The sequence below is a fragment of the Branchiostoma lanceolatum genome, chromosome 9 (assembly GCF_035083965.1).
Source record: "Branchiostoma lanceolatum isolate klBraLanc5 chromosome 9, klBraLanc5.hap2, whole genome shotgun sequence".
Lineage (NCBI taxonomy): Eukaryota > Metazoa > Chordata > Leptocardii > Amphioxiformes > Branchiostomatidae > Branchiostoma > Branchiostoma lanceolatum.
The window spans coordinates 12353669-12373042 of record NC_089730.1 but is presented as its reverse complement, the minus strand read 5'-3'; the positions used below and the strand labels follow the sequence as shown (position 1 = coordinate 12373042).

Sequence of the window (19374 nt, the reverse complement as noted above, 5' to 3'; positions counted from 1 at the left end):
TATCAGGCCGCAACTGGACTCCCCTACACTCAGTATCAATCAATATTTTTCATGAGGACAATCTCTTATTTCCAACAATAAAAGCAAGAATCCAAGATGTAGATGATAATTGTCCAGAAAAGAGACATAATCAACGGTTAGTACAGGCAGTGCAGATCAAAATCTCAAGTTGTAATGTATGCTGGTGAAAATGCATGACAGATCTAAAGCTTGTGTACCTTCTTGTAGATGTCGAGTTACATCAGATATATTCACAACCACACACACAAAGATAGATTATACAAAAAAACATGGTTGCAGTTTCTGCAATTTGAGCTCTTTAATTCATTTGCTGACTGAACTTTTGATACATACATTTTGTATTTCTCTCTAAAATGGAATCTCCAATAGTATTGTGAAACTTTTAACATATTTAGTGCTACATGACTAGCTTTCATGCAACTTAAACTTTACATGGCAACTTTTAAGCTTGGCATCTTCATTCATGAATTTAATACATACTGGCCACTTGACCAATATGCCTGTAATACTGCAGGTTTCCTTCATGTGACATTTAGAACAAAATCATGTTCTTTCACACTTCTCATAGATCCTCTTTACTGCTAAAACCTGAAATCCAGGCTTTATTATGGCTTCAATAGCTTAAATTTTTTTTCAGTCCATCCCTTCATCATTATTGCAAAAAGATGCCTTCATTAACAATCTGGTCCGAAATCAATCCCCAGTCATATTGGTTTAGAGCAATACATGTACCTTGCTCACTGCCATACCATGCCCTAAATGCACACATACAAATTACAAAGTATCAGAAGCACTGTCCCATTCATAAAATAGCATGGCACTATTTTGAACATTTCATTTCAATTCTACATTTCCATGGCATTATCATTAAGTTACTACTTATATTGCAGCTCACATGAAGAGTCATCCGGCCAGGAAGATGACTGTAATAGTTGGACACATAACTCAAGTTGAAGCCTTTTGGCTAATGTACTATACTAGTACTAGTAGTTGGCATGAAAGATCTGAAACAGAGGAACAAACCTCTTATCTACATCATAACGAATGTAGAGTGTCTTTCACCCTGTAACACTGATAAAGAGTTTAACATTTGCCCCTAACAGCTCTGACATGTCTATATAATAGACCTATTTTCCTTCAGCATCTCCTCTTCAAGGAGGAGCGAGAAGTATCAAGTACATGTAGTCAGCAAGTTAATGTTTTTGCAGCATTTTTTCCTCCTATAGATCTGTTTAAGATCTTCTTGTAGACACCTCTTGTCTTTGTATCCTCTTCCCTTCTTTATTTTCCGTCTCTAGGTGGCCCTTCTTTGAAGAGAAAATATATTAGCTTTATGTACATTATGGAAATGGTTAAACTATCATCCAACACAAGGATTGCTGCAGTACGAATCCCTTCAAGTTTGGAGACTTGTTCCCCTCTCTGGTCTCCTCCCCTTCTTCTTTGGCTCTCTCCTTCTGTCCTTCCTCCTCTCCTTGTCCCTCCCTCCCTCCTTCCTCCTCCCGCTCCTCTCCTCCTCAATGTCCAGGATGCGGCGCAGATGTTTGTACTTCTTGTCCATGAACCTGCGCTGGTGGGCCAGCTGGGGGAACTTGTCTGGAGAACAACAAGAATGCATGGCTTCAATTTAAACATATACAATTGGAGATGTTTCCTAAGGATGTTGTGTATGTTCTGGGGCATTCGAATGTGCATAAACTGTTAAATGCAGAAATGTTAGTGGTAGTTTATGTTTGCGGTTTTGGTGGTGAACTCTTTACTGCAAACTTAAAACCACCGCGAAAAGCCATTCCATTGTGACTGTAGCGATACTGTTGTTTCAAACGAGAACTCAAAACCACAGTGAACACTCCAATTTTTCCCTACTGCGAAATCCATGCGAACATTTCCGAATTTACAGTGTATCTTGTGTTGTTCAGTTGGTAGTAGACTTGTGTCAATTCTAGACCAAGATTGAAAATCACAGCTTTCACAAACCCCTCAACATGCATCACAGACTGGTGCAATAGCCTAGCAAGTGCTTGATTCACATTCAAAGGTAACTGTTCAAACCAAACAATCAAAGACAATTACACACTGCTCTCTCTGCTTAGCACTCAGCCCTCATGAAAAAGAGTATAGAAGTTGAATAAACATAACCTCAAGTGGACTAGCTACAAGAGGTCAGGCACAAATCAAATATCTGTACAGTGCCTCACAATTTCGCATGCCATGTTACCATTGTGTCTATGATTTATCTTGAGTAACTCACAGTTCTTGAGAGCGTCCCTTGCTGCTGCCATCTCGGCCTGCTGTATGCTGGACCCCACTCCCGTACCGATCCTCTCCCCCTTGAAGTAGACAGCCACAGTGTACTTCCTGGCATGGGAAGGGCCAGCCTTGTCCAGGATTCTATGTGACAAAAAAATAAACTTAGAAAAACATTTTGCTTCTGTGTATAGCAAGACATATTGCAATCTAGTATTTTCCAGTTCAGAAAAAGTTTTGATGATATTTTCAAACACTAGGTACATCTGAAAAAAATACATCAAAGACAAGAAGAACACAATACACAGATGAATAGTGCATTCATACATAGGGTTGAGTTTATGATGAGCAGGCATACTGTCTACAACAACCCATGTTTCAGGCATTTCTCCAAACATTACACTTTGCCTTAAAAAATATAGCCAAGAATTATCATCCATCCTGGCAGTAATGCATAAATCTGCAGGAAAGAAACACTGACTTGTAGAAGGGAATGTCCGGCTCCTTGCCCTCTGTTCTCAAGGTCAGGCAGCACTGCTGAAGCTGGGACTTGGGGTCATTCCACTCCTGGTTCATGATGAACTCCTGTTGAAACAATTCATGCCATTGGTTAGCTCAGATGTCTCTAGACATGATTGGTTTAAACCCTGTTTTCAGTATGCCTGGCTAACATTTAAGTTCATGACACCTTATTGGCTGATTCTTGAGCATCAAGACACACATAGCTTCTTTAAAGTCACATTGAGCCTTGTAACAAGCATTACTCACCCTTAGCCTTGGAAAGAAACAGACGTTCATGAAGACACAAACATACTCCAGACCCTGGTCCACGTACAGAGCACCCATAAAGGCTAGAGTGGAACAAGAGAAACAAGTATTCATAAATATCAATAACTAAAAAACTTCACACAACTCAACTACATCTGTGCTCTGAATATTTTCTTGTACATGTTTATGTAGTTTCAAATCTCTCAACAGAGCAGACATCTTACACAAACTGTTGAGCTTAGATTAAGTCACAAATGACTAAAGTGGTGACATAGGACTGTGCTTGATCAGCCTACTAGTTCCTGTACCTTATGTAAAAAAGCCAGTAAAATTATTGCTGACACTGCTAGTTGTAAAACTTCTTCACAGTTCATCCCTACAAACCTTCCATGAGATCTGCCAGTGTTTTCTGTCGGAGGGACAGTTTCCCCTGCCGTGCCTTGTCGCTGGAGATGATGTACTCCTCCATGCCCAGGTCCTGAGAAACAAGCGCCTGAGTCCTGTTGTTCACCAGCGAACTTCTCAGCAGCTGGAACATACACAATCATACTGAGAACGAGATTTCAAAACAGGAAGTTTCACTGCAGTAACGAAACAAGCAGCTGGGGGGCCCAAAATCTAATCATCTCCAGGTCTCATCCAGACCTACCCATATACCAAGTATCAATACAATCTATCCAGGCCTTCTCGAGTTATGTTGTTCATCCACATCTAGACATACGTACAAACGCTACCGAAAATATAACCTTCTCGGTGAAGGTAATGAGCAAGTAAAGCTGTTTTCTTAATCTTTTTTTGCCTTTATCAAGTGCAGGCTATCAAGATGCTCATCACATCCAAAGATAAAAAAGAAAACTATTTATCAGTAAGTGTCAGTAATAGAAGTTATCATTCTGTTTCTTTCAATACCTATCTACTCTCAGATAAAATTTCTTTCTAATCAAACTTCTTACAGATTAGCTACTGAATATTATTGTACAGTCCTTTTTTTCTTAGGGAATGTGATGAAAAACCACTGTTTTGACCGAAAAAGCAGTAGGAAACAGATGACAAAAACAGTAATGTAATAGTTTCCATTTGGAGGATGATAACTGCATTTCAAAGAGTGTAATGTGTGTATTGCAGGAAGCAGGTACTCACAGACAGATGTCCCTCGTGGTGATCAGGGAAGTGTTTGTACAGGTACTCTGATGACACCATCTGCATCACCGAGTCTCCAAGGAACTCCAGACGCTGGTTGTGGCCTCTGTGGTGGAAAAAGACAAACTTTCTTTTTAATTTTTGTGCTTGAAAAAATGAGAAAAAAAGAAGATTTTTTCCTGTGAATGATCCTTTGATTAGGATACTTTTTTTTACAGTGTCTGTTATGACATTTGTTACCTTGGCAGTCACTGTAGAGATCAGCAAAGGTTAAGTATCTTGCATGCAATCTTTCAACCAAATGTTGAGGACTTCTATCTAAATACAGATAGCTGAGGCTTTATCCATACACGGTAACTAATGCAATAATGTGTTTCTTGTCTTTGTTTTTGTACCTGTAATGTTTTCCCCCTCCCAACGAATCCCACTCCACAAAACTTCCTCCTTACTTACAATTCCAGAGCTTGACCCACTGAATTTTCCAATGAAAGTTCATCTGTGATGGTAATAGACATTATAAAGATTTCATGCCCTATTTCCACACACAGAGCAAAGCGCTTACCAACAACCTTTTGATCAGTCCTCTAATCATTTTCCCGTTGAAATGACCCAATGCCTATGACCCACATGTTTGCACAAGCTTTTAAACCGTCCTTTGATTCTTCTCAAGTTGAAAGGACCTACATAGGCTTTGGGTCATTTCAACTTATGTGGGTCATAAGCTTTGGGTCATTTCAACTTGAAAAGGATGGAGGACTGATCAAAAGCTTGTTGGTGAGCAATTACTTTGTGTGTGGAAATGGAGTATAAAATCTTTATAAAGCTTGACCTCTATTTCCAGCAATCTACTCGCCACACTTTCTGAGCAGAGCCGAAACCTTTTACTGGACTAGCTTTGACTATGGTGCTTTGTGCGACCACTTGAACTTACAGCGTAAGGTTGTTGAAGCCTACAGTCCTGTGTGTGAAGGCTCTGGCCAGCAGGCGAACATGTTTGAACTCCATCCCACATCGACTCTCAAACTCTGTCAACCGCTATAATAAAACACATTCATATCAACTTAAAGCATGTTCTAGCAGGTAAAACTAACTTAGAGCATAGACCTTGGTTGGCAAAGAGTGGACACAAGCATGGCAAGGTAGTTTTGTCTTCTGACTCCATTGGCTAGAAGTACATTTTGTAGCACAAGGTATGTCTTGCCTGTAGTGTTTTGATGGGCATGAAGTAAAGAAGGCAATCTAAACACAATGTAATGTCAAACCTTCAGCACTGGTGATGATTCAATCAGGTGTCGGTCTCCCTCTGGTTCTTGTTGCTGCAAAACAAAACAAAAACATTTTGTATTAGGTCATCACTTACACAAACACAGTACTAACAAAACATCACCAACTAAAACCAGACAAAATCATAAAAATTAACTGATTTACCTGTAGTGGGTGTGTTGGGTGGTTCAACCATATATCCTGAAGGTCCTGAAAGAAGCAATAACAAAATATAAGACATACTGTAAATCTTGAAATATCTGCAGTGGTTTTATTTTCAGTGTTTTTCCCAATGAAATCATAACAATGCAAATATGTGTTTTGTAATTCTACTGTACAACAGAATAGTTTCAACCACAAACTGCAAACAACGTGAAAACATCCTTTTCTCTTCTACTGCGAAATAAAACCACTGCAAAATTACTCATGTACAATTCAAACTCTACTACTGGATAAATTATGGATATTACTTCCGGATATTTCGAGTGACATCCATCACTCTTCCCACTCATTACTAGAATGAACTAGCAGAACTAACAAGAGCTTAATGTACAATAACTAGAAAAAAAGGTTAAACATGGTAAAGTCACACAAACTCATGCATAAGCATCATTGATATATAAAACATGATTGTTACTTCATCAACATACAGCAAAAGTAAATTTACAGTAGTTGGCTGTGAAAGAAAAGTGACAGTGTGAGTAGACAATGGCAGAACTGACCTCGTCGCTGAAGAGCAGCCTACAGAAGAGTTTCTTGGTTTCCTCCAGGCCCTGCTGCATGTACATGGCACCGATCAGGGCCTCCAGACAGTTAGCCATGGCGTGGCGCAGGTCCGACTCACGGCACAGGTCCGGCCCGTGGGCGTACAACATGAACTCATCCAGCCGCAACTTCTACAGGGTGGACACAAAATATACATGTACATGACTTTTTTTTTCTAACTGTTAAACTGCCTTTAGGCGTAACACACCAGTTCTAGCTTATACATGTGTACATGTATATCAATAAGGACTTATAAATAGCACTGTAACATGCATCACATTGTATTTTCCTTTGTTCCAAGACTGCAAAACAAATTTCATAATTTCATCACAGGATGTGGACAAAGTACATGTATCATCATCATGTAGGATCGTACCTTTGCAAGAACAGCCAAATGTTGATTCTGGACAATGGCTGTTCTGTAAGTTGCCAGCCCTCCCTCCTCCAAGTCAGGGAACATGAAATAAAGATGGGAACTGAAAAGGTACAAAGACGATTTCTAGCAGTGTTTCCTGAAATGAAAATCCATTTTCCTACTTGATATCCAAAGTTACATACATTCCACCATCATCATCCATAAAAATCGGCCTAGAATCTTAAAGTTAAACAAGGGACCTATAAAAAAGTACAATTTTCACAACTAGTACAATAACATGACAGTAGAATTGATAAGACTGACCTGGTGAGAAACTCCACCACAGCATCACCCAGGAACTCCAGTCTCTCATTGTGGTTGATACTGGGTACAAACATAAGCACATCTGGCTATCATACACATTACAACAGTTACTCAAGCGACTGGGTAGATTTTGTAAATGGTCATCATGTGATATGAGATGGTATTACGTTTTCAAAGGCACTTATCCTACATCTCAAAACACGGCTACACTCCTGTGATTCAGCAACAGTAAGGCAGCATTGGGAAAATCAACCAATCTTATTTCTTGTTTTATGTCTTGTTTAAAATCAGATATCCAAGATGGCTTACAGAGATGGAGTTTCCTCATCATGGCCCATTCTGGACATGATGTTGATCAATGTGTTGATACCTGTAAGAAAAAAATCATTAAAATTATTCAAAATGTATAACTTAGGACATTCAAGCATGGACATGAATGGAAAGAAAAAAATCGGTGTTGGGGAATATGGTATTGCATCAGGACAGCAATAAGTATTAATATATGTAGCCTTGTTGCTGCTATTAAGAGTATGCAATTAATGAGGAAAATTCCTGCACATTATCCACATAGCAGAAAGATGTGACTTTTCATTAACTCTTACCCTTCTTGCGAGTGTGTACATGGTGAATTCTTCTGTCCCCGTACTTTGGCTGTCTCATACCACAGTTTGACAGGGAGTTTCGGGCATGGTCCGGATTCATACCGAAGTTCAGATGGTGAGAAGGATGAGTCAGGGCAAGCTATAACAGCATAGAACAATTGTATTTGAATGAAATCTTAAGCACACCAGGTTCTAAGGATGTAATCACAAAAGTATTGGTGTACAAATGCCATTCTACAATCCGCCAAACTAGTATGCTGAAGAGACGCACATTGAAAGATTTATCCAGTAGTAACACCATACGCAATGTACATGTATGTACAAATTATGGTAGACATTCTATTTATAATCAGTTTGAAAAGATTTGGCCTACCTCTAACAGGGACCTGTCTTCAAACTTGGAGCCCAGGAGTTGGTCCAGCTCGTTCAAACAGGCGTGGTACCGCAGGTAGTGCATTAGCACAGGAAGCAGCAGGGCATGCTGGGGAAATATGTACAGGATTACAGGGAATCATGGTTATCTGGATAAGTAGCCACCTAATGCTGTGTGACCTACTGTAGATGCAGAAATGTTCGTGATGGTTTTATGTTCGCGGTTTTCACAGTAAACTCTTGACCGTGAACTTAAAACCACTGCGAAAAGCCATTCCATTGTGTGACTGTAGCCTACTATTGTTTCAAACGCAAACTCAAAACCGCTGTGAACACTCCATTTTCTCCCTACTGAAAAATTAAATCCCCACGAACATTTCTGCATTTACAGTATCTAAAACAATACATCAAAGTAATGATTACCACTTGGGCGTATGGTCCAAATGTCACGACAAATATCTCATTAAGTGTAGAAGAAGACCATACAAAACTTTTTCACCTTTGGCTCCCTAACTTTGCATGTGAATTTGTATGGTGAACTATATGATGATCATCAAAAGGAACATATGGGATACTAAAGAGTTATTCTCACCTGACACACGTCAGACCGGATACCTGTCCTGACGAACCCTTCACTACTCAGCTCAACTGTCACCTCTCTCCGCATCTCACTGAGGGGAGAAAAGACAAAGAAAAGATAAGAATTGACACCCAGTTAAAGTTCATAATTGTGGAGACAAAAAATAATACAAAATCTTATCATCCTTGAATTGAGAAATTGTTAGACACACTCACCTCTTGGACCGAATCTTTTGTAATTCAGTCTGAAAGAAATGACAAAGGAAAATGCTGATGACAGAAGTAAATCTTGGTGTGACACAATTTAATAATGATACCTATTCCTGTACAATTTATCTAATGTTACTACATACATACATACATAACTTACTGACATTTCATCAGGGTTGCTTCCATCTTTGCATTTTTTCCAGTTCCACTCATTGTTTGGGTGTCCATGTTGTTAATTTTGGTTGTTAATAATTGTCATTTTAAGCTTTCAAAACTACATTTTCAGCAATTCTTTGTTCTGAACTTTGTGGAATTGTCTGTTTCAACAAGCAACCTTCCTGTATAGCAGCAACTGTCTTGTACTAAGTCTTAAGTAGCACAACAAACCTCCCGTATGAAGAGTTTCTGTCTGTCTTGGGGCCGGACCTTTGGGCTGGAAAGAGAAAATAGCTGATCAGGTCACTATGAACGAACAAGAAATAAAAGCACTCTAATTGCCATTCTAATCAGCATAAGAATTCACTACAACTTGATAACTTAGTACCTGTTTGCAAGAAGATGTCGTAATCTCAAGTATGACTTCCATAACTTTTGGTATCTGAAACAAGAGGAAAACAATACATGATCAGAAAATTAATACAATCCTTGCCATTTCAATCGAAAGTTTGATCAAACAAACTATGCCTACCAGTAATACATGTTTTTCAATAACTTTCAGATTATTATAACTTAAACATAACAAACTTGATACAAGTTTTCCTACAAACATATTGCAGTTAGACAAACATAATACAAAAATCTTTCAATTTAAAAGCATTACTTATCCATGCGAAGTCAAATATCAAATAATTCTGATTTGTACAGGACCCAAAATTACCTAGCCTGATCTTACATGTATGTACTGTACAACAGGGCCACACGGTTCTGACTTACTTAGGGTCTCCAGCATAGCTAAGCTGTGCCGGTCTGATGCCAAAGTGAACGATGACGGGGTAGCTGATGACATCTGGGTTCAGCTGTTCTCTGTCCAGCTGGTCCACACGAACTGAACAGGGCTTCTGTAGTAGATTCAGGGATACAGGGGATGTTTAATATTGGCTCATAGGTACAAGAAAATAAATATCCTCCACATATTGCTTTAATACCAGAAAATTCCTCTGTCATGCAAGGCAGACATAAAGAAGAATTTCCTTCCATGGTAAGTACCCCAACTATACAAGCATTCATAAATGTTGTGTGCTTTATAAGTTAACCAGGTGTGGGAGTATGCATAGAGTATGCATATAATATGATATGAAGGTTCTTAGTGAATTGGGCCAGTTTCAATCATTATATTTATGAATTAGAAAGAGGTCATGCTGTCCCAGTCCTACTCATGTAACCCATAACCTTAAAAAGACCTTTGGATCTTGTCATGTGGTGACAATTGAGTAAGTAGTTCAGTACCTTGAAGTGGTCTTTTGGCCTTGCACTTTAGCAAACTTGTTCAAAAAAAAGATAAAGAGGAACACTGACAGAGAAGTAAATGTATGTATAGTTTCTGAGGCATGCTATCGAAGTGGGATGTACCATTCCAGGATGGGTGACGATCATGTTCTTGGTTTGTTCAGCGAATCTCTGCCATTCATACTCCTCCAGCTGGAGCAGCAGGGCCAGCTCTGAGGCCTCCACCAGCGGCCGGTTACTCCTCTGTAAGTACTGCAGAACCTGGTGCATGGCAAGGACTTCTTTTCCATTCTCTGTACAGACAAAACAAAGATGTACATGTATATGGCTGAATGAATAGTGGGATGGATGAAAAAGATATCTTTCAACTCTACTACTTCTACAATTCGACCTCAAATAAAGAGACAACATGTAAGTTTCACTAACTGAACTTGTCTTTTCTGGAAGTTATGGAAAGAGAAAGTTTGTAAACAAACCATTTATCTAGATATTTTGTACAGTACTGTCTGATCAATTCACTATACTTTTGGTTCAAAGGCACCCTTTTTCTTTTGATAAGGCCACACCAATTTTATTTGTTGGTTCTCGGATTTTTTCAGGAAAAATATGAAGCGACAGGGCGAAAAAAAAAAAAAAATTGCCCTACTGAATCAAGCTTGAGGATCCAGGGCCGGTGTAAAAGAAAAACATGAAATGAATACACGCGCCTTGGTGTAGGGGTGGATACCGGTTCACTGGATCTCATTCGGAGCTATACAACATCCAAGAACCAAGCCCAAAATACCCGAAAGTCCAAAACCGAGTCCAAAAAACCTGAACGAAGTACAAACATATAACATTAGAACTTTCTGTATAGACATTGTATTACTAGTAGGTCATCTGCCCAAATAAAGGTTAAAAAAACAACCCTACATGTAAATCAAGCTAGAGAAGCCTTAATTCACATTTGTCTCTTTCTGTAACTGTTGGTTCAGTTTTCTGGAGGCACATAGTATACCAATATTTTTCACTTAGGCCTTCACAATAGTTTTAAAATTTTTTGAACAGGAAGAAAATGTTTAAAGTTAAATATAATCAAATTTAACCTCCTTGATATAATGCACAAAATGTGTGGTATCTACTGGGAAAAAGTAAACAAGAAGAGAATCAATTTAACTTAACACATCTTTAATGTGCTATAATACACATCATAAGGGGACAGTATTTCAACAGAAAATATAGGTCATGGTAGAAAATATCTTGACCAGAAGTATGGATGATTTTGCCCTGAAAGGTTTCTGTTCATCTGTACTGTAGTAAAAAAAAAACAGGAGCAAAAAAAGTATACGGCAACGCAAGTTTTATTCTCAAAATCGTCCAACTGACTTTTATTCAGCACTGAACTATCTTCCTGCCTACTGTTATTATTCATGCCAGGTCCATTTGTACAAGATTCAAGAGTAGAGCTGACTTAATCCTCTTCTAGCGCTGACCAAAGTTTTTTTTCACCCGTTATTCATTCCCACTGCAACATGTGTTCCAAATTTCTGGTTCCCCAAAAAGATCCTTACGATCAAATGTTACCGAACTGTGTGGTCTCTCTCCACTGCCATTATGGACACTGCAAGTTATGGTCTCTCTCCAACGATATTTATATGGCAAAGATCTTCAACTATGGCTTAATCTTCCAGGCTTCTGAAGTTCGTAATTCTGACTACTCCATACCTCCTTCCAAGATGGCTACACTCCAAAATAAATAAACAAAGCTCATTCATCAAGTCTTTGATTGGCTCCTCTATATCATGTGACTATTTCCAGCGTTTTGATTGGCTTGTAACAAGAGAGCCCTCTAGCAACTCTTATTGGGATTGCAGGTTTTTTTTGGCAACGCCTCAGTAGCGGAGCTGTTAGTCTTTATACTTTTTCAATTTTTTTTTTTTTTTTCATTTTCGATTTTTCGGAAGCGGCAATTCCGAGAACCAACTAATTAAATTGGTGTGGCCCAACTGTTAAAAAAATTAGAGCAAGGAGAATATTGCAAGCAACATTGCCTTACATCACAAAAGGGTAACACTGTGTATGTAAGAGACAAACAATCAGTTTTTGTTGTTCTAAAATCAAAGAATGAATGATTGCTGACCAGGCAAGTTTCTGACAAAGCGAGGCATGAAGTGGAACCTGCTGCAGCCCTTCTTCTTCCCATCTCCTCTGGAGGGACCTGTGGGGAAGACAATGACAACATCTATCATTGTGTATCTAACTATGAATATACAGTACTGATGTTTCATCCACAGGACTTTCCATTTTTGTGGCTTCATACCTACATTGTACCTACATGCACATGTACATACATTTATGTCATACCTGGGCCATCAAAACGTTTGATACGGGTGTTCCGCATCGTGTCATAATTTTCCATATCACACAGGGTTCTACTTGCATCACACAGGCTTCCATAGAATATTTAGAATGCATTTCGTATGTGCGTATTGCGCCACTGTGGAAAATTTGAATACTGGATTCGGTCATTGGAATTGTGGCTGTTACAATTCTTTGTTCGAGGACACCAACTTTTCTCCACTTTTGGTCCATTTTGCATTGAAATGTGTTTTTTTTTTGGTGGGTATGACATAAATAAAATACAACACGGTGTATTCCGCATTGCCCTCGATCCCAGCCCTCCTGCTGGTCGGATCGCCCGGGCTGGTACCTCGGGTGATACGGAATACCCCGTGTTGTATTCTATATGTATATTCATATACACATACTGCTCCTTTCATGATGTGTATGAAAGAAGGTTATCAAGACAGCATTTCCAAAACATGATATTTCAATGCATAGACACAGTTCTGGTGATTTCAAGCAGTGTTTGCTGAATGGAAGCATTAAGATGTTGATTTCAGATGAAGGCACAATAGAACACTAAATCCAGCTGGCATAACAATGTTCATCAATTCCATCTACGACCTACCCCATCGGTCCCAGTCCACCAGCTCCAGGATGTCATTAAACAGGAAGTCTGAGAACATGTCCAGTCCATGCACACAGAAGTTCTGAAACAAACAACAATAAAGAGATGTCAAAGACAGTGACAGGGTACACAAGAAATTGCAAACAATAAAGATTTGTCAAGAACTTAGAGGTAACATTATGAAAAAAATTACACTCACCTCTGGCATTTTTTCTTCGATCAGATGGATGGTGTACTCAATATTGAATCTGATGAGTTTGCAGTCTGGAATCTACAGCAGAAAAAAGAAAAGAGAATTAACCAACTTTGTTTCTCCTTAAGATTTATACACTTACATGTATTATTAAGAGAAGATCCACTCATGCTTCTGTGATGACTATGTTCTTGACACACTAGTTATTCTTCAGTTCATGTTCAACACAAAAGTATTTCATGCCACAGCCACTGCAATAGTAAGGTAGCAGCCATTGCATTTCTGGACAATTAGGTCACACATCATGATTGGAAATATCCTTATTTGTTAGATTTTTATCATGAAGAGAGGAGCCTCTCACATTCTGTAGCTTGTGATGAGACAACATGGAGAATCCTTCAAAGATGTACTCATGGTCGTCGTACTGGATCACTGTGGGGCGGTCCGTCTGGAACACAAGAATCGACAAAGCTGTCACAGAATGTATCCATTTTCTGAATCCAAACACAATGTCGTATTTACAAATTTGTTTTGACAATAAACTTGGTCCTTTTGCTCTTACATCCCTCAAATACTGTAAATACAGAAATGTTCGCGGGGATTTAATTTCGCGATAGGGAGAAAATGGAGTGTTTGCTGTGGTTTTGAGTTAGCGTTTGAAACAATAGTAGTGCTACAGTCACACAATGGAACGGATTTTTGCGATGATTTTAAGTTTGTGGTAAAGAGTTCACCGCTAACAAAAAAACACCATGAACATGTCTGCCTTTACAAAAATTGATCACAGTAAAAGGATATAAAAGAACAAAGTATTGCAAAGAACATCTTTTCTTTCTTATATACTGCATATGCAGACCAATCTATTTAGTAATAGATGTCACATCTAAGATAAACCTGAATCATAGCATGCTTGAGTCTGAGAAATTTGCTGTTGCATTTTTCCTTTCTGTGGTTGCTATATAGTTTCTACCACGAATGGGTTTTAATGTTGAAGTGCTATCTCACCAGGAAGTTGGTGAATGGTGACATGGTGATCCGATAGTGGTGCAGTCTGTTGGCATTGTTGGTGTAGGGGTCACATTTGGGGATCAGCTGGAATAGAAAAAGAAAAATATGCAAAATCTCTTCATGTCATACTACTGCCATGTTAATAACTCTCTTAACAACTTTTTTCTGGAACAAAGACACATGGTGGAATGTTATAGTAAATTTGTTTACTCTTGTGGTGGTTTTATTCCATGGTAAGAAAGAAGGAGGTTTTTGCAGTGTTTTAAATTCACGGTTGAAACAGCCCTGTAGTACAGTAGTTACACAAGGATATACAAATATTTGCAGTCTAATTAAAGAATTCTCGGTGTCAAAGTCACTACAAATTAGTACAAAACCACAAAAATAAAACCACCTTGAAAGTTTTAAGGGTTTACAGTAACTGAAAAAGATTACCTCCTCTCCAGGGTAGATGTTATGGCGGATACCTGTCCGTCGGGACTTTAAACTGCACCGGCACAGGGGGCCATCATTCATCTTCAAAAACACAACCAAGAAAGAAAGTCATAAAGCTTGCAGTAAAAGTGGCATGAGCTATCCTTTCATGTAGACTAGTTCTAGGACTAGAGATGAGATACTAGGATACAACGTAGGCCAAACTCACAAAGGAGAAAATGACAAACACTAGAAAATTCAGACAACGTTGAAACTCCATTTTAGCACAAGTAATCACATCTCCAAAAGGCTACCTATGAAAAAAATGTGGTTACTAGAACAGTGATCTCCCCATTTCTTCCTTTACTCTATGAGTATGTAGGAGTATAATTACATTTGAATGAATGATATTTCTCTCTGATTCTGTGTTGAGCCTTCTGGGGAATGAAACAACACACCTCTCCTGGATCATTGTACCACAGCTCCTCGTGCAGTCTGTCAGGGTGAGCCTTCTTCTTGCGCAGCTCCTCCATGATGTTCTCTGCTTCTTCTTCATCATTTTCTGTGTCTTCCGTCTCACTTTCCTCGCTGCTGCTAGAGGAAGTGCTCTCCTCTGACTCTGGAGAACAACACAGAGACGACATGTAGGAGAATCAAGACACACTTAAAACTCCCATAATTATACACTGTTTATGGTATGTATAGCATAGCACATAATGCAGCTAAAACAAGAGGAAGAATTCATTCATCACATGCAGTTTTGTTATGCTTGGCACATTTAACACGAAATTGATCATACTCATTGTACACTTCACATGAAATGGAGACTTTTTACATTTCACACTTGCCAACAATAGACAAGAACGTTGCAATGTTTAAGTTACTCATTTCCTTCTTTGCAAGTTTGAATCATCAGGTAAAATACAATTTTTTTTTTCAACCTTTATTTAACCTTTATTTAAGTTCAGTTGAACATCTAAGGTTGTACAATAGCAAATACTGGACAAGTGATGTAGGAAGGCTGGCACATTGTGTGGGATGTGTGGTGACACCAGGACTCATCGGTACAGCCATTTACCTAATGCATATGTGAGGAGAAACTGCCGCTTGTCATACCAGAATCCTCGGGCGGAGGTTCGGGCTCGGGGGCGTCTTCCCGCGGGGGCTTGGCATCCATGGCCCCTGTTTGCCGCAGGCCCAGCACCTCCTCAAACTGTTTGTACAGGGCCTTCAGCTTGTCTGTGGCCACAACACTTGAGCCATTCTGGGAGAGAAAGAAGGAACATTTACGTGAACCTCTTTAACTGAGTATAACTACAATCTTGTCTAATGCTTTCCTATAGATATTAGGTACACATGAGGCCACAATACTCAAGCCATTCTGGGAGAAAAGACTTCAAGTACAGAATATTTACCTAACTGTACCTCTGTAACGGTACCACTATGATCTTGACCAATGCTTTCATGTAGATATTAGGTACAAATAAAAAATAGCACACGACACTGAAGGAAGCTATCTATTTGACAACTTTGGCTCAGAAAAAAAGACATTTCACAGTACTGCACCTACATCTTCTGTGTAAGGCTGAAAGCTTGTGCTGAGACAACAAAATATGCTCACACATACTAGAAAAATTTAGCCAACTTACACATTGCTGAGAGGCGCTGTTGTCATAATAGGTGTCCCCAGGAGAGCATCGGACCCAAGGGGGGTTCTTAGTTTTATCGTCTTCACCCTTGTCCTGCTCTGACCCCCCACTCAGCCACTCCCAGATCGGCTTCTCCTTCTCTTTCACAACCTCCTTGTCGATGTGTTCCCAACGGGACCTCTTGGGAGCAGGGGAGCTGGATCTGGAATGCCTACATTTGACAGAAGAGCTATGGCTGAGCACAGCAACAATAGAATAATTGGAAACCCAGAAATAACTCTTTCACTGGCAAATACAAACAGGTTCACATTTTTACTTGCAGGACATGTGGAGGAAACATTGTAAGTAGGTGATAAAACTTTAAAGGTGATGAACATTACATGCTGTTATTGAGCACTATTCATATCAGGAAGTTACCGGTATGTTTTCATTGGAATTCTGGAAGTTAGTGGTACTGAAGCACTGGCTAGTGATCAATGATAGTACTGCAGCCTGGAATTGCCTGGCCTACATTGGAGGGCAACCGGAGGGTTTCAGAATCCCAAAATGGTGGCAACTGTCAATGAAAATGAGTGTAAAGCAGATTTTTGCTACTTGCAAACCTGTAAATTACAATTGAGGAGAGCATCACTGCCAGTGAGTTCAAGAGCTTGAAATGTTTTACCAGGTATGTTACACCGATGGGCTGTTATTACGATTATACAGATAAAGATACCACTTATATGTGACATAAATGAATCTTAAATCTCAAAACAAGGCTGTTTAAAAACTAAGCTAAGGCTGTAGTGAACATTACCTGGGAGGGGATCTTGAATGCTCCTTCCTTCTGGAACTTTCCTTAGGATGACTGTCCCCCCACCCCTTGCTGGTGCTGGGTCTTCTCTCCCTGTCCCTGTCACTACTCCCCTCCTTGGTAGTGGCCGTAGGAGTGGGCACATCTACTGACCCAGGATCCCACTGTCCCCAGTCATCATCTCTGGAAGAAGTCAATGATTAAATTCAATAGCTGATGGCAGACACAGTAATGTCTGATCATGAATTGGCTTGCAGAAAAAAAATTTGACATTCTGCAATACTGCAGAACACTGGAAAAAAGTATTTCTACCACTGTACAAGACTACTAGTAGTTCATGAGTGTGGTTATGGATGGATGTTGCCTCAAATAGTCTGGCATCAGAACAATATTTTTTAATAACTCAAACAAATTGAATCTGCTAGAGAGCTTCAACTCCTCACTCCAACTTTAGACTAAATTAGAGAACAATGCCAACACATGACATTGATTAAGAGCTAACGTACTTGTAGTCACGCCGTCTCTTTTCACCACGCTCACTCTGCCTTCGCTCATCAGATGCCACAGAAGAAATTCGCTTCCTACCGGGTTGCGAGGACTTCTCTCCACCCTTTACGCTGCCCCAACCTCCCTCATCCCATCTGCCTGAAGACCTGGAGGTCTCTGATCCCCATGTTGAGCTAGGTTTGTCCATTTCCCATGAAGCTTTGCTTGGTCCAGACTCCTCCATGCCCCATGATGCTTTGCTTGGTCCAGGTTCCTCCATCCCCCATGATGCTTTGTTTGGTCCAGGCTGATCCGTCCCCAATGCTGGTTTGCTTGGTCCAGGCTCCTCTACTCCCCACGATACTTTGCTTGGCCCTGACTCACCCCAATCCACTGGTGCTTTGCTTGGTCCAGATTTGTCTACATCCCATAATTCTTCACTTCTCTCCGTTTTTTCATCATCCCCCCAAGATTTTGACAGCCCTTCCCATGATGCTCCTCCCTTAGGGGGTGTCCCCCACGCCGTGGCACCTGTATCCCCACCGCCCCATCCCTTGGCAGGGGGAATCGGACGAGGCACACTAGTGGGCGGAGTTACAGGTTGGGAAGATCCTCTAGGAGAAGTTTCTGAAAATGGAGAAGCAGGAAAACTAAACGGAGAAGGTTGTCTTTGTTGCGGAGGATGAGGACTTCTCATACGAGGTCCCTCATTGGGTGGAGGGCCTCTGTATGGAGGGCCCTGATTGGCTGGGGGTCTTTTCAACGGTGGGCCCTGATTGGGCGGTGGTCCTCTCAATAGTGGACCCTGATTGGGTGGTGGTCCTCTCAATGGTGGGCCCTGATTGGGTGGTGGAAGTCTGAAGCCTGCACCCTGATTGGTTGAAGGTCCTCTCAACATTGGCCCCTGATTGGGTGGAGGTCCTCTCATTGGTGGTCTGTGTTGATGAACTGGTCCTCTTGGAGGTGGAAATCCTGGATGTGGCGCCCCAAAATCGGGTCGTGGTTGCGACGGGCTAAACTGAGGAGGTCTGAGTATGGGCCGACCTGCAGGTGGACCAGTGTGTATGCCGGGTGGCTGTCCCCATGGTGCACCTGGCCTCGGGCCCCCAAAGGGCCCTTGCTGAGGGAGCAGGAAGGACCCACGATGATCCTGCGGCGGCCCTGCCCTCGGAGGGAGGCCTGTGTGTGGGCCCCTGGGGGGACCCAGCCTTGGTCCTGGCCCCTGTGCTGGTGGGAACATCCCTGGTGGTCCTGGATATCTGAAGGGTGGGGGCTGCCCGCCCTGGCCGGGACCCTGAGGGAACAAACACAAGGCTGGTGGTGATGGCTTTACTGGCAAGCTAAGAGTGATGAAAAACAAATAGTGTACTTGAACTTGAATGCAACTAGCTCATGAAAATCATCAGATCGACTGATCGATCTCCATGTCTCAAAATCTAAATGTTTTCTACTATCCTGTCCATGAATGCACCCATAACACGAAGTAGAAACGTTAACGAACTTCCTATCATGCTCTGCTCTAGTCTAGATCTGGGGTCTAAACGAGAAAGAAACAAAGCTCTTTTGTCAGCAAATAGACTCAAAATACAGACCGAATTGCACGTTTATTCCGTAAAATACGCCCCATAGATACCGACAAATGACACCAGCGTTTACCATACACTTACCTGTGGGAACATTCTGAAGAGGTTTAGGTAAAAACGAGGTGAAACATCAAAATAATCATTGTAGAAATTTTCATCCCCAGAAAATTCGCCATTTTCCCAGTCTCATGACCTGTAATGACCCC

The 19374-nt window shown here is 40.6% G+C and overlaps 1 protein-coding gene across 2 annotated transcripts; it reads right to left on the bottom strand.

Moving 5' to 3' along the window:
* Positions 1-294: 294 nt before the first annotated feature.
* Positions 295-19369, bottom strand: LOC136441728 (ribonuclease 3-like). Of its 2 annotated transcripts, none has more exons than XM_066438170.1 (33): positions 19253-19369; positions 17606-18879; positions 17103-17282; positions 16307-16541; positions 15774-15921; positions 15116-15276; positions 14679-14759; positions 14241-14327; positions 13597-13683; positions 13242-13313; positions 13043-13124; positions 12212-12289; positions 10216-10385; positions 9580-9704; positions 9191-9244; positions 9034-9079; positions 8653-8681; positions 8450-8528; positions 7859-7966; positions 7486-7624; positions 7193-7253; positions 6884-6943; positions 6581-6680; positions 6162-6335; positions 5605-5649; positions 5439-5492; positions 5108-5211; positions 4177-4282; positions 3421-3565; positions 3037-3119; positions 2750-2853; positions 2273-2412; positions 295-1617 (listed from the first exon to the last, which is right to left on the bottom strand). In XM_066438170.1, exons 1-33 carry the CDS (start codon positions 19262-19264, stop codon positions 1418-1420), a joined length of 4623 nt encoding a protein of 1540 aa, XP_066294267.1. In that variant the 5' UTR covers positions 19265-19369; the 3' UTR covers positions 295-1417. The 2 variants fall into 2 exon arrangements, with proteins under 2 accessions (XP_066294267.1, XP_066294268.1); XM_066438171.1 differs by having other exon boundaries at positions 16307-16517; positions 19253-19368.
* Positions 19370-19374: the final 5 nt, after the last annotated feature.

Excerpts from the sequence above, each read along its gene's own strand:
- LOC136441728 (XM_066438170.1), bottom strand. Across the intron at positions 13,684-14,240 it reads CACCATTCACCAACTTCCTG|ACGGACCGCCCCACAGTGAT; the intron begins GTGAGATAGCAC and ends CTTGTGTTCCAG. Across the intron at positions 3,120-3,420 it reads ACTGGCAGATCTCATGGAAG|CCTTTATGGGTGCTCTGTAC; the intron begins GTTTGTAGGGAT and ends GTTCCACTCTAG.